At 43.3% G+C, this 15,233-nt stretch overlaps 1 protein-coding gene across 1 annotated transcript; it reads right to left on the bottom strand.

Moving 5' to 3' along the window:
• Positions 1-222: 222 nt before the first annotated feature.
• Positions 223-14,154, bottom strand: Garin1b (golgi associated RAB2 interactor 1B). Its single transcript, XM_026411663.2, has 7 exons — positions 13,906-14,154; positions 12,626-12,810; positions 11,258-11,510; positions 7,837-7,958; positions 4,811-4,848; positions 1,870-2,037; positions 223-236 (listed from the first exon to the last, which is right to left on the bottom strand). The coding sequence occupies exons 1-7, from the start codon at positions 14,152-14,154 to the stop codon at positions 223-225; spliced, it is 1,029 nt and encodes a 342-aa protein (XP_026267448.2).
• Positions 14,155-15,233: the final 1,079 nt, after the last annotated feature.

Raw genomic sequence — 15,233 nt, 5'->3', positions numbered from 1 at the left:
CTTGGGATGGGATTGGGCTGTGCTTGTGTGTGGTACTGAGGATGCAGAGGTAAGCACAGCTGGAATGAGGAAAGGCTCTGCTGTCACCACATGATGATGATGACCGTAGTTTTCTCTTAGTTGCTGCTTTCTCTTCCCCTCTGTCCAGTTAGAGTCCCTGGATGGAGCTGAATGCTGCCCAGCAGTGTTGGTTAGGGTTGCACAGACTTGCCCCCGTGTAAGTCAGATAGAGTTTCCTGTGAGTGTAAGAGAGAAAAGTGTTTGATAGCATATAAATCACTCAGAAAGTTCTTTTATAGGCACATAGAGACAATAGTCTCCCCTTATATTTGTGGGGCAAGGATGCCTGAAATGGCAGATAGTACCAAAACCTGCAAATATTCTGTTTTACCTGTAGGTATATATCTGTAATGAAGCTTAATTTACAGGTTAGGCATGGTAAGATATTAATAATAACTATCATTAAAAAGAAAAATTATAACATAACAAAAATTATGCAAATGTAGAATGTAGTTCATTCTCTCTCTCTCAAAATGTGGAATTTTCAATTTAATATTTATTAGATTGAAGTTGTCTAGGTAACTGAAACCTCAGAAAGCAAAGCTGCGGATAAAGAAGAGGGGGACTACTGTACCCAGGTTAATTTTTTAAACTTATTAATGGTCTCTTGTAAGCATTAGTGGTTCATGCCGAGTATTGTAGCATGCACCTGTAATCCCAGCTACTTGGGAGACTGAGACAGAAGGATGGAAAGTTTGAGGCCAGCCTCAGCAATTTAGCGAGACATTGTCTCAAAATAAAAAATGAGCCAGGTCTGTGATTCCAGTGGTTTGGGAGTCTGAGGCAGGAGAATAGTGAGTTCAAAGCCAGCCTCAGCAACCTAGCAAAATCCTGTTTCTAAATAACATAAAAAAATGGCTGGGGAGGATATGGCTCAGTGGTTAGTACCCCTGGGTTCAATCACCATACCAAAAATAAAAATTAAAGGAAAAAAAAAAAAGAAAAGAGCTGGGAATGTAGCTCAATGGTAGAGTTCCCCTGGGTTCAAAGCCCTAGTTGGGGAGGGGGTGAATTATTGATTTTTTTTACTTTAGAAAACAAATCACCCCACCTTCTCTATGCTCTGTCTCTGTCAGACCACATAGGAGAGCCTTCACAGATTCTTATTAAATGAATGAAGGATGGATGGGGGAGTCTTGGAGCAAAAGAGAAAAAGGTGGGACCTCAGGGAAGTTTGCCCGACCCAGGCCTCCCTCTCTGTACCCCAACCCTGGCAGTACAGAGACTACCAAGTGATGTGGGGTGGAGCAGGGCTCTAATCCTAGCTCCTCAGGAGGTTGAAGCAGGAGGGTTTTGCAAGTTCAAGGCCAGCCTTAACAAGACCCCATCTCAAAATGTTAAAAGGGCTGGGGGTGTAGCTCAGTGATAGAGCACTTGCCTAGCATGTTCAAGGCCCTGGGTAGAATCCCCATTACTGGGAAAAAGAAAAAGAAAACCAAGTGCCAAGAGCTGTAGGAAAAGAGACTGGCTGGAGGGAAGGGTGGTTAATAACTCCCCGAGGAAGCCCTTACACCTCTCCACAGAGCAAGGAGACGGAGCCCCAGCATCATTCTACACATGTCTTTGTCTCCAGTCACTTGTGAGAACTCTGGGAGCTCTGGAGGAGCCACACTGCAGAGGTTTGCTCGGCCCCATTGGAGGCAGGGAGGTATGCAGCAGGAGAGAAGAGAGCAGGGGTCATCTCAACCACGCCCCTCACCCCCACCTCACTACGTGTTCTGAAATCACCCTCAGCACTGGACCCAGTCCTGAGGCTGAGCACCAGTGCTGTCCCATGAAGACCCCCCCAGACCAACCCCATCACCATACCTATGGATGGGGCCAGCTGTGGCCAGGTGGAAGCCGCCAGAGTGCTGAGGAGTGACAGTGGCTGCGGCCCAGAGGGGTTCTCTCTTTCCCACTCTCCACAAGTGAACGATTCCCTCCAACTGAGGTCACGGGTACAAGGGATGCTGTCTTCCCGGGCAGTATATTTCTCTAGGTTAAGAAAAGAAAAGCATTTGCACTCTGGTTTACAGAGCACTCTTACAGCTTACAGCCAGTCATTGGGGTGGGGTGGACTACTTATGCGCCAGGCACTGTTCCAGACAATTACACACATTCTTCCTCATTTAAGCCTCATGACAACTTGGTGAGGGCCGTGCTGCCATAATCCCCATTTTATGGAGAAGAAATGTAAGGTCCAGAGAGGTTGAGTAATTTAACAATGGTCACATTATGAGGTGACAGAGTCAGAATTCAAAGCCAGGCAGCCTGGCTCCAGAGCTCACATTTTTCCCATCACACCATGTGTGCAAGACAGCCCCATTGAAAGGAGGGACCCACTGTGGCTCGGACAAGTTAACTGAGTACATTTCTCCCAGGAGATTGGCAAGCTGAATTGGCAATGGCCTTGAACTCAGATCAAAGCCAGAAACTGTTCTTGGTCTCCTTAGCCCTGGTTAGGGCTGAAACCTTGGCATCACCTGGGAGCATGTTTCAAATGTACTATTCTCCAGCCCCCAGACCTAATGAATTAGAATCTGCACTTTAACAAGACTTACATGGTCTGTTTGTGCTTTAAATTTTGGAAAACACTGCAGTCTCAGGCCATGCCACCCACTGATGGAGAGCTAAAAGGTTAGCTATGCAGATAAGCTTTGGGCCTCTGGTTTTTTCCAACTCTCTCTTTTTATCCAAAAGTTCCACAGGCTGGAGTATAACTGCCCTTTCAAAGTGTCTTTCCACTACCTGGTCCAGTGAGAAAAGAGGTCCAGGGGACATCCCAGGATGGTTCATTGAAATCAGCCTAGGAGCATCTTCAAACATCTGGCCCCCATGACATCAGATATTCTGTGACCTTGAAATTCTAGCTGTTCTCTTCAGTCCCAGAAATAAATTAGAAATATTCTCTGTTTCTGTTTTTTCCACCCTAACTTTGTGGGTTATGTTTAAGTATGTACGTACCTGTGTGTGTTTATGTTTGAATGCATGTGTAAAAATCGAATGTCACAGAACAGGAGAAAGCAGTCAGACTGGGAGGAAATGAGAGGCAGCAGCAGCTCTGCTCGCCATTCAGGACAGGGGCTGTGAGCTGGCTGAATGTGGTCTGTGGCTATGTTATGTTTGCCCACTAGATGTTACCCTACACTATGCTTTAATTTTTTTAATGGAGGAGGGACATGCCATTTTTTTTTAAATCCATATTTAAGTCTTTCAAAAACTTAAAGTATGTGGCATTAGCAGACCTGTGTTCTAGCACACCCACAATCAATTGAAACCTTCCCCTTTTTTTGTTTTGTTGCCACTGTCTCCACCACTCCCTATTGTCTCTTCAAGGTTGAAACTAAGGTTCTGCTGACAACAGTTTGTTTATGTATATATATTTGGCTGTTGATGGACCTTTGTTTTTATTTCATTTATATGAGGTGCTGGGAATTGAACCCAGAGCCTCACACATGCTAGGCAATCACTCCACCACTGAGCCATAACCCCAGCCTCTCAACAGTATTTTGATTATAACTGAGTTAGAGAAAAGTCAACTACTTCTTCTATTAATGTCCCCAGACTTTTACCCATTTATACCACCAGTGTGTAGGCCTGGTTTGGACAAATGTTAGTAGAGCTCCCTTAAGAGCAACCTCCTCTAAATTCCGAAATAGAACATGATGTTCTGTCTGTCTCCTGAGCCAATATGGAGAATAACTTGTTAGTAGTATGGTATATGGGTATTTATTGAACTCCTATTGCGTCCCCAGCCTGTGCTTGTTGGTGTGCATAATTCAGAGACAGGAATACAGTTTAGTATTTGTTGAAGAAATAAGCCTACAAAACAACTAGAGAATAATGTTGAGAGTTTATGACAAGGACAGATAAGTTTGGGCAGGAAGGTGGTGCGAACATAGGGTTTAGGACAGGTAGGATTTAAAGTGAGCCTTGAGGGAGGGGAACAGAGAGGGGATGAATGAGCTATGGGAAAGAATAGCTGAGGTTTGGCTGCAGAAGCTGTGGGCTGGAGGTGGGTGATGAGGAGGCAGAGGAGGTGAGAGACAGGTAGGATGGGGAAAGTTTATGCAGGGCTGCAAGTGAATTGGGGATAAACTAGAACCGGGAAATAAGACAATCAACTACTGCTTCCAGAATGTGTCAAGACCGCCCACACAGATGGCCTCTTCTTCCCGGAATGCCTTCTCTCATCCGCTCAGCCAGCTCACAGGAATTCATCATCCCCCATGACTCGGCTCAGACCCCGTGCCTCCCGGGGCCAGAGTCCTGGGGGGCATGAGAAACCTCCTTCTTTGTGCTCCTTTGGCAGGAGAGGTTTGTAATTTTGGTATTTACCCATCTGACTCCATTCCAGGATAAAGTCCTTGAAAGGGCCACTGTGTTTTTCTACACAGTGACCCCAAAGCCTATCAACAATGAGTGGCACTTATAAAACACTCAGTACATGCTTTTGAATAAAAAAAATGACTGAATGAACTAGTGGGAAATTACTGCAGTCTTTGGGGGAAGGACTGAGTGAAGATAAGGTCTATGGGTCCTGGAAATGAAGTAAAGAATATAAGAAATATTTCAAACCGTTGTTAGAACTTGGTGCCAAATTGACTATAGTAGCCAAATTGCCCAGAGGAATTCTGCTGTGGCAGGGAAAGATGATGGCAGTCCCCATGGCACAGAGAAGGTCAGGAGAGGGAGCAGCAGAGGATCTGACTCCTATGCCTGCCGTGGGGGCAGTTCTCCCAGGCACAGTGCCTTGGCCCTCTCTTACCTGTGCAGATCTTGTGGATCTTCATCTTTTTGCAGCTCCTGGAACTCCAGTCATTTCAAGGTCAAGGAAATGAAGGTTGAAAGTAAAAAGAATAGAACATCAAACTCGTATTTCAAACTTATTTCTAGTTAGATTTTTCCTGATGCAGAAGCTTTAGAGAGATGTAAATATGAAAAAGACCAGCTGTGGCTACGTTAGGTGGGTGCAATGCATATTAAATTTCCAGAAGAAAAAAAAAAAGGAAGAGGGAGGTGAGATGGGGGAGGCAAGAAGCAGAGCCCATGCTACTGATTCTGCTGAGGAGAAGGGACTGGGACTCCATTTGTTGGGTCCCGTGTCTCAGCCATTTATTTTATTTACTGTGACACTGCATGTTGTTGCCAATGTGCACAAACTGATACTAATTGCAACCAGACTGGAACCTGCCTGAATGAGGAGAAAAATCACCACTCAAGGGTTTCTGCTGGTAAACTGAAGCAACCAAATGTCCATACAAAGTACTGACATAAAGTGAAGCAAAACCCACCCTGCCTCCCATTTTCTTGCACCCCTCTGACCCATTTTGTGTGTGCTGGGACAGACTAGGTTGCCATGGCTTCATAGCTGATCTCTTCAAGTCTCTTCTCCCTCCCTTCAAATCAACTGTCAGAGCAGCAGCTAGCATGACCTTTTCAAAATGTAAATTGGATCACGACATTTGACTATTTAAAATGCTGCTAAGGCTCCCACTACATTTAAAGTCTAAATTCCTTCTTGTGGCTTCCTAGGCCCTGCCTGGCTGAGCCCCTGCCCACTTTTGCTTATTCTCTTCCACTGCCATCTGCTCTTCTTCCCCACTGGCCTTCCTACCCTTTCCCTAAACTCACCAAGCTTCTTCCTCTTTCATTCACTTGCACCCATTTGTTCCTTTTCCACTCTTTCTCTCTTTTTTTTGGTACCTGGATTGAATCCAGGGGTGCTTAGCCACTGGGCCACATCCCCAACCCCCTGAGTTGCTTAGGGCCTTACTAAATTGCCAAGACTGGCTTTGAACTCACGATCCTCATGCCTCAGCCTCCTGAGCCACTGGATTACAGGCCTGTGCCACTGCAGCTTCCACCCTTTATATTGTTACTGACTATACCTCCCTTCAGGATTTAGTCTCCTGTGACCTTCCAGAAACATCAAAAGCTGTCTAGGTCCGAGATTTCCAGTAGGCCCCTCGTAACTCAGTCCAGTTCAGTGAAGCAATCTCTTATAGTGATGAAGAGCTCATATAGATCTGAGCCCAAGTCCCCGCTCCAAGTGTACCTGTGAGCATAATGGGCCTCAGTTTTCAGTTCTCTAAAGTGAAAATAATACCAATAATGCAGCAGAGCACCTAATTTTTTTCAGGCTTGCTACTAGAACAAAATACATTTCCCAGACTCCCTTGAGTGTGGCCATGGGACTGAGTTGTGGCCAATGAGATATGAGCAGAAAATGTCTTTTAGGTAGTAATTAAAAATCAGTGATTTAATAATTGGAGACAGTCAAAACTGTCCTTTTGAAATATCTTGTTTTATTAGAATCTAGCACTCTTTAGCTCAGCAATGTGACATCTTATTCAGAAATTTCTTAGAGATCTCTGTATGATACAAACAGTAATGATGCCTGGTATATGTTCTTTAGCACTGGAAAACTGTTAAGACTTTTTGTGTTAATACTTTTCTACCTCCAACCCAAGTTAGAGCTCATAATACACATTAATAATTACTGACAGCTTACTTATATCCACCTCCAAACCTTCACAGAAGTATGCTAAGCACGTGATGTAGTATAAGCTCATTTAATCCTGACAATATTTGGCTGCGGTTGGCATTATTTTCATTTTACAGATCTGAAAACTGAGGCCCAGAAAAGTTACACAGTATGCTCACAGGTACTCTTGGAGCAGGGACATGGGCCCAGATCTATATGAGCTTTTCATCACTATAAGAGATTGCTTCCATTGAGCTGAACTGGTTCTTAGTTTGCTACCATCACTCAGAAAAAAAAAAAAAAATGGTGATTTGCTCTGCCTCTGAGCTTCTGGTCTACCTGGTTCCTATTGTGCCAAAAATCTCTTTGTGGCAATTCATTTTTCTCCTGGTGATATTTACTCATCTATTTCTGTTCTTTTTTTTTTTTCTTTTTTGTAGAGTGGTTACCAGGGATTGAACTCAGGGGCACTCGACCACTGATCTACATCTCCAGTCCTATTTTTTTTGGGGGGGGGAGGGGCAGTATTTTATTTAGTGACAGTCTCACTGAGTTGCTTAGCACCTTGCTTTTGCTGAGGTTGGCTTTGAACTCGTGATCCTCTTGCCTCGCCTCCCAAGCCGCTGGGATTACAGGTGTACACCACCACATCCAGCTTCTGTTCTTTTAAGCCACAATGACATTCACTGGGACCTAGAGCCCCACTTGCTTACTGGTCATGGTACCTTCTGGTCTCAGTGTTTTCAACTCCTATCTTTCTTAATACATAAAATTCAATGTGAAGTCATCTGTACATAGAGGGATATTTCTTCAAGCCAAGAAGATAGGCTTGTACCATAGACCTTTTCAGAACAGACTATACATTTAGAAAACAGTCACAGAAACTCCATGAAGTCCAAGCAGAAGCCAAGTGAGCAGGTAAATGAACCCAATAGATTGACAAGTGTTTTTATCGGTGTTTGGGGTATTTCTGTATAGGACCAGGAATTGGATCCGAAATTAGGTTTAATTTTTCCACCTGCGTTACCTTCCCCATTTTCTTTGTCGAAGAGTTACTTTTCATTTTGTGCAAGACTCCTCCTTGAAGTCAAACCTACCTTGCTTGCTCTGTGGAGAAGGGGACAAAGGTAAAGGGCACCTGGAAAAGGCTAAGCCAAGGATAAAGACCGGGTGCTGCGCTGTGTGGCAGTACTTTATTGAACCTCCATGGGCTCATTAACCCAGGGACTTGGTTTCTGGAGCTCACTGCCTAGATCATCTGGGCTGCAGGAAGGGACATCATGGTCTGCTTGATTTAAGTCATGTACCTGAACTGGTTCCGCTGGTGCAAGTCGGCAAAGATCTGAGAGAGGGCCTCACTCTCCCCCTTGGCCATCAGCTGCAGGAGGCTCTCACTGGGGTGGGAGGCTTGGGGTTTCTTCTGTACTAACTATATGAAGAATGAACAAAAACCAAAATGGTGGTTAAGGCCTTAGGACCTCTGTGTATTTTCTCAGGATCATAGTCAAAACTCTCAAGAGTTGGAATCCAATCTCTCCCATTGGGCAGCTTGTATGTATAGAGGCAATTCTGACCATGTCTGTTTATAGCCATGTACTTTGTGCCTCTAAAGTTAATATCTTCATTGAATACTTGATAACAATTTAGTAGAGAGCCTATTCCCATTAATATACCTTAACATAGTTTATTGAATAGCCTACCAATGTAAACTTTAATAAAGTTAATGCTACTTGGTTTTATAATGAAATGTAGGAGATCATAAATTTATTTTAAGAATTTAATGAATTAAAAAAATTTCTCTGGCTGGGGTTGTGGCTCAGCAGTAGAGTACTTGCTTAGCATGTACGAGGCCCTGGGTTTGATCCTCAGCACAACATAAAAATAAAAATAAACAAAATAAAGGTGTTGTGTCCAACTAAAAAATAAATGTTTTAGAAAAATAACTTCTCTAAGAAAATCCTACATGAAGTTGCTTTTTTACAACTGTCTAAAATTAATTTCTTTCCTGTTGATTATGATATACCAAATGTACTTCAGCTGCACACGCTGCCCCATATTAATTGATTCATTCACTACTGAAAATCAACAATGCAAGGCAATAAGGATATAACAGATAAGAATCTGTCTTCATGGGATGTATGGTATAGCTCATAAGCAGAAAAGACCTGGGGCAAAAGGGCCCAGGGGGCTTTATTGGTGAAATCTATCAAATATTTTAAGAAGTAAAAAAAAAATCACTTTAAGATTTTTCACAAAATCTTCCAGAAAATAGAGGAGGAGAGAACACTTCCCAGTTCACTCACTGAGGCTAGAATTAATTTGATCCCAAAGCCAGAGTATCATAAAGATATCACAAGAAAACTATAACTCAGCATCTCCCAGGAACATAGTCTTCTAAATACTTATCAGAATGCTAGAAAACCAATTTATTTTTGCAGGAATATATGGTTGATTTAACATAAAAAATCAATTAATGTAATAGCATATGTTGACAGAATAAAGGACAAACATCATGATTGTCTTCATAGATGCAGAGAAGCATTTTAAAGGAACATCCTCAAATTGATAAAGAACATTTACAAAAATCCCAGAACTAGCATCATACTTAATAGCAAATGACTAACTGCATTTCCCCTAAGACTGGGAACACAGCAAAGACACTTGCTTTGCTTCTTCTATTGAACATCATACTGAATGTTCTAGCAGCTGCAATAAGGCCATAAATAAATGGATAAATCCAGATTGCAAATATATCTATCTTGTTTGCAGATAAGATCAGTGTATTATTTTACAGGTTAAAGTAGCAATATTTGGGTAACATAAATGACTTTTGTAGATTTGTATGAATCAGTGAGAATCCAGAAATAAATCCTTAAATTTAAGATCAATTGAGTTTTCTTTTTTTTCCTTTCCCATTTTTTATTGGGATCAATTGATTTTTTTACAATGATGTCAAGGTGATTCTGGAGAAATGATAATCTTTTCTACAAATGATGGGGACCCCAATTGTATATCCACATGCAAAAACAAACAAAATAATGAAAAGAAGAAAGAATTTAGTCTCTTACCTCATGCCACACACAAATATTAATTCAAAATGGATCACAAACCTAAGTGTACCAGCTGAATCTACAAAACTTCTAGAAGAAAACAGGATAAAAGATTTGTGGGTTTAGGTTGAATAAAGAGCTAGATACAGAACCAAAGCCTGATCCACAAAAAGTTGACCAACTGCACTTGATCAGAATCAAACATTTTCGTTCTTCAAAAGATGTCATTAAGAGCATGAAACCAGGGCTGGAGCTGGGGCTCAGTGGTAGAGCACTTGCCTAGCAGGTGTGAAGCACTGGGTTTGATCCTTAGCACCACATAAATAAATACAATAAAGGTATTGTGTCCATCTACAACTAAAAATATTTTTTTAAAAAAGAGCATGAAACCAGGGCTAGGACTCAGTGGTAGATGCATGCAAGTGCAAGACCCTGGGTTCAATCCCTAGCACTGAAGATAAGAAAAAGGAAAAGAAAGGAAGAAGGAAGGAATGAGACAGTGAAAAAGAAGAGAAAATAAAGACAAGTTACAGAGTGAGAGAAAATATCTGCAGATTATATATCTGATGAAGGATTTGTATCCAGAGTAGAATTTGAAGAATTCTCACACTCAGTAGGAAGATGAAACTCACTTTAAAAATTGGTGAAATATTTGAATAGACATTTCACCAAAGATGATGTATGAAAAACTAAAAAGCCTAGGAAAAGGTGCTCAACATTCTGAGTCACTAGGGAGATCCAAATTATAACCAACACATATCTGCAAGACTGACTATAATCAAAAAGATGAACAATGCTGGTGTTAGAATGTGGAGAAACTTAAAACCTCACAAATTGTTGGAATGTAAAATGGTCACTTTGGTAAAACAGGTTTTTAGTTTCTTTAAAAGTCAAACATAGGGGCTGGGGATATAGCTCAGTTGATAGAGTGCTTGCCTCACATGCAAAAGGTCCTGGGTTCAATCCCAAGTGCCACCAAAAAAAAAAAAAAGTTAAACATAAACTTTCCATAAAACTCATCAACGTTATTATTTGGAATCTACTGAAGACAAATGAAAACATGACTATACAACAGTCTGTACACAAATGTACAAAGCAGCATAATTCATTAGAGCCCCAAACTGGAGCAATCTAAATGTCCATCAATTCATGAATGGATGAACAAAATGGAATACTACTCAGCAATGAAAACGAATTAACTACTGATAGTTAGTGACTTTGCCCCAGAACTGGTTCCATGTTGTTATATGGATGAACTGTGATAAATGAAAGTCAGACACAAAAACTATATATTAGGATTCCATGTATATAAAATCCTAAGAAAGATGACTTTACAGAGATTGAAAACAGATCAGTGGTTCCCTAGAGCTAGGTGTTGAAACGGGGAATGACTGCAAACGGGCAACAGGGACTTTTTTAAGGTGATAGAAATGTTCTAAAACTGGATTGGGTTGACGATTAACAATTTCAAAATTATAAATTTACCAAAATTGTTGAATAAAACAGGATAAAAAAGTATGCAGTATACTTATAGTGTGTGAATTTTATGGTTATAAATGGTAACTGAGTAAAACTCTCTGTAAAAGGCCTAAAGCTGGAATTGCCTACCCAGGATGCTCACCAACAACTAGTCTAAGCCCAGCCTCTGAAGGCTGGTGACAGTGATCCCTTCCCTTACCTTAGAGTTTCCAGATGGGCTATAGCAATTCTTGGGTACCAGGCAGTGAGTGACAAGAATCCTAGGGTCTTTGGTGGTGATGGACAGGCCCGTCTGCAGAATTTGAATCAATCGGATCCAGAAGTGGAAGACAGTCTTTGGATGGTCAGGGTGGAGTTTTAGGTAGTAGATCTTCTCAGTGACTGTTCTCAACCGCAGGATGCGTTGAAGGCGGTCACAGACCTGGAGCTCCACAAATTTCAATGGGAGAATCCTGAAGGCACAGGGGAAGACACTGACAACCCCATTGCTTCTGATGTGACCCTATCTTCACTAAAACAAGGGGTGTCTCTTTGTGGATGGAAGCTTTTAGGGGTAGGAGAAAGAACACTTAACATACTGCTGCTCAAACTTTGTGGAGACCAGACACACAGAGGAGCTTACTTAAAACACAGATGCCTGCAGATATCCCCAAGGATTCAGATTCTCTAGGTCTGGACCGTGGCCCTGGAATCTGCATTTTAATCTCCACCCTCCCTGCCATAATTTTCATGCTGATATTCTTTAGATCCAGCTTGAGACACAGCCTAGGAGTGGGATGGCTGGGATTATGGGTTTTTGCAAATTTTGTCTTGACAGGAAGAAGTCCATGTGTCCAATTTGTCCATTCATTGACCTTAGTGCCTCCATAACTCTTCCCAAAGGTGCTGAAGTTCGAGGTTTTGGCCTTGGGTCTAATGTTAGTTATCTGGGCCTGGTTGTACTTGCTATAGGTACACCAATAACATAGCAGAGAGGCCTGCCATGCAGTAGTATGGAGAAATGAAGGGGTTTCTTGGAACTCTGGGACTATCTAGAGATTCATGAGGCAGACTACAAATTGTCTCAAGAGGTTTAAACATCAAGAACGTCTGCTTTATTCCAGACAAATACGATGTGACCGTATGTTAAATTCTGAATGGGACCCGGTCCCAGACATCTTATAGATGGGAAAACTGAGATGCAGTAGGTGACCTGTGCTTCAAACTAATTTTAAGTCTAGCTACTTGTATATCAAGGACTGGAAAGAACTGGCCTCTCCCAACCAGCACTCCATCTGTCAGACCTCACTGCCTTCTCGCTCCTTAGCCACAGACTGGGAGGGCTCCTCTGAAGTCAGGGGTGGGGATGAGTGCAGCAAGAAGGGAGTGGGCTTGTAGACTGGCCCCTCCTCCTGTCCACACCACCCCTCCCTTATCCCACACGCCCTTCCATTTTACTACCTATCTGGGGTTATTGCTGTCTAAAAAAGGTCACATCACCACTGTGTCTGCTTTCTCCCCACCTTTAGTCACCACCTTGGGTCCCCTTGTCACTGTCTTGTCCCTCATTCCCACCTGCATTGCTTACCTCCTCAGGATAATCTTTGGAGCTTTAGATGGTCTGTTCCATGTCTGGCTCTGCCCCGGATGCCATTTGACTCTGGCCATGAGGAGGACGTTGGGAAGGGGCAGGCACGGCACAGAGGAGGTCACCCCAAGGGCCACGGTGTTGGGGGCTTTGTTGATGTCTATCCAGTTTCGGCCCCTTTTGACCTGCAATGCAGCCCCCAGGCACAGCCTGAGTATTTGGCAGAAGTAGCAGTATGTTTTAGCCCAGGGTTTCTCAACTCGGCACTATTAAGATGATTCTTTGTTTGAGAGACAGGCTGTACTGTGCATTGTAGATTGTTTATCAGAATTTTTGACTTCTGCCCCCAGATGCTACTAGCAACCACTCACTCAAATTGTGAGAACCAAAAATGTCTTCAGACATTGCCAAATGTCCCCGGGTAAAGGGGCACAATATCGTGGCTTGTTGAGAATAAGTGTTCTAACTTACATTGGTTAAAAAAAAAAAAAAAAAAAGAACAAACACCACCCAAAAATCCCCACAAGCTTATACTAGTGTCTAAATGACCTGCTATTAACAACTGTCCACAAGAACTATAACCTAGGCATCTATCACATTTCCGTGAATCCCACCCTGGTCTATTTCCTGCCTTTCCTCTGAGAAACTCATCCTGCAGGCCCTCCTTGGAGGGGCTCTCTAACCTCCTGCACCTTTATTGGCTGGGAATTTCCCTTCCAGCTCCACAGTCTAGTTTTTCAAGATTCTGTCTGGCCCTAGGGGACACCTTAAGTGCCTATTCCACCAGGTGCCTTGCTTGCTGCATCTACATTTAATCTTCAGATCAGTCCAACCCTCTTACGTTAGAGCAAGTGGAATAAGGATGTGCAGGTTTTGTGCAAAGTGACACCTCCCCCATGATAAAGCGGAGGACTGGAATCTGAGCCCAGGCTTTCTGGGTCCCCAGCTCCTATTCTTTCTCCCATCATCATTTCTGTCCTGAACCCTCAAAGACCATCTCCTTTTCCTGCCTCCGTCTCCACCTGACTTTGGGCAAAAGCCTGGAGGATGACATAAGTTGGAGCTTCACATCTCAAGTCCTCCACTCTTCCCAGGTGTCCATGGCTACAGGAGAAGCCCTGGTCAGGGGGACTGGTCTTGTATTCCAGGCCCCCAGCTTCTCCTTTTGCCTCAGTTCTCACTCCACTCTAGTTCCAGGAGTGATTGTCCTGCTCACATCTTGGGAACAGGTTTTCTTTTCTTTTAATCAAGGAGTACTACTCTGAGTCACCCAAGAATACCTGGACAAAGTTGCTTTCAAACACCACTGAGTCAGGAAACAGGTTGAACTCTGGAGAATGAACCATCTGGCAGAGAAGTCCCTCCTCTACACCCAGGCCTACTCCAGGGTTCGGTTCCCCATCCACAGGCAAGAGGCCCCTGAATTCTTCCCAGGCATTCAGGGAAGGGAAGGTTGGAAAAGATCTTGTGACTTGTACTGTCTTCTTTGATTTCCACCAAGTCTTTCTATGTGGAACTGATGTCAACATTTCTACACATGCTCAGGGGCCGGCTGCACATTTGTCCTGGGATCTCGCTCTTCCCTTCTGGCCTTGGGCAGCTGGCCAAGCCCCGGGCTGGCCAATCAGCTCACAATGATGAATGGATGACATCATGAAAAACCAGCAGGCCTGCAGGAAAGGGAAATGCAGAGGAACCTCCCTTTTCCTCTAGACTGTTGCTGGGACTTACTGATGCCCTATCAACCCCCAGCCCTTTCCTGGACCCCAGGACGTAGCTCTCCCAGAACTTGCTGAGAAGGGAGTGAAAGAGGCAGGAAGCAAGAGCTCCTTCTGCTGCCAAGAGGAAACAACCTTGCTTTTCCACCCTCCCTATTTTTTTTTTTACTTTTTTTTTTTTTTTTTTTTTTTAGCAGGGGGGATCCAACCCAGGATCTCAAACATTCTAGGCAAGCACTCTACCATGAAGCCACACACCTAACCCAACCATCCCTCACTCTACATTTTACTTTATTATTTATTTATTTATTTATTTATTTATTTATTTATTTATTTATTTTTGGTACCAGGGAATTTTATTTTTTGGTCCTGGGGATTGAACCCAGGGGTGTTTAACCACTGAGCCACATCCCCGGCTCTTTTTAAAAATATTTCCTTTAGAGACAGGGTGTCACTAAGTTGCTTAGGGCCTTGCTAAGTTGCTGAGTCACGTGCCACTGCTCCTGGCGCCAGCTCTCCCTTGTTTTAGTGCAACACATGGTAAATAATGTTAAGGGCTGCTCATCTATTCAAACTCCAGTCTTCCCGAGCTCTGCATGATGGGGTCCTTCACTCCCTGGGTTTGACTGCCTTTTCTGCTTCTAGGGGTTGCAGGGCAGCTGACACTTGTTCTGTGCTGTGTTATGGCTGGCTGGTTACTGCTGCAGGGTTCATTCCCTTAGGAGGCCAAAATGCAGGAACAGGAGAAGTAATTAGTTTCTTACCCGGAGGCAGGCTTTGGATCTCGCAGGAGGAATAGCACCCATGAGCCGCTCTTCTGGATCAACAAGCAGATCCTCCTCTCTGAGAATGACAGTGCCTCCCACCTCCACTGAGCAAGAGGAAGAGCC

The sequence above is a fragment of the Urocitellus parryii genome, chromosome 3 (assembly GCF_045843805.1).
Source record: "Urocitellus parryii isolate mUroPar1 chromosome 3, mUroPar1.hap1, whole genome shotgun sequence".
Classification (NCBI taxonomy): Eukaryota; Metazoa; Chordata; class Mammalia; order Rodentia; family Sciuridae; genus Urocitellus; species Urocitellus parryii.
Note: the sequence above shows the minus strand (reverse complement) of the source record. Positions and strands in the feature narration are given on the sequence as shown.

Excerpts from the sequence above, each read along its gene's own strand:
- Garin1b (XM_026411663.2), bottom strand. The coding sequence starts at position 14,154 with ATGTTGACATCAGTTCCACATAGAAAGACTTGGTGGAAATCAAAGAAG. Across the intron at positions 4,849-7,836 it reads CACCAGCGGAACCAGTTCAG|GAGCTGCAAAAAGATGAAGA; the intron begins GTACATGACTTA and ends CTGGAGTTCCAG. Across the intron at positions 2,038-4,810 it reads GATCCACAAGATCTGCACAG|AGAAATATACTGCCCGGGAA; the intron begins GTAAGAGAGGGC and ends TTCTTAACCTAG.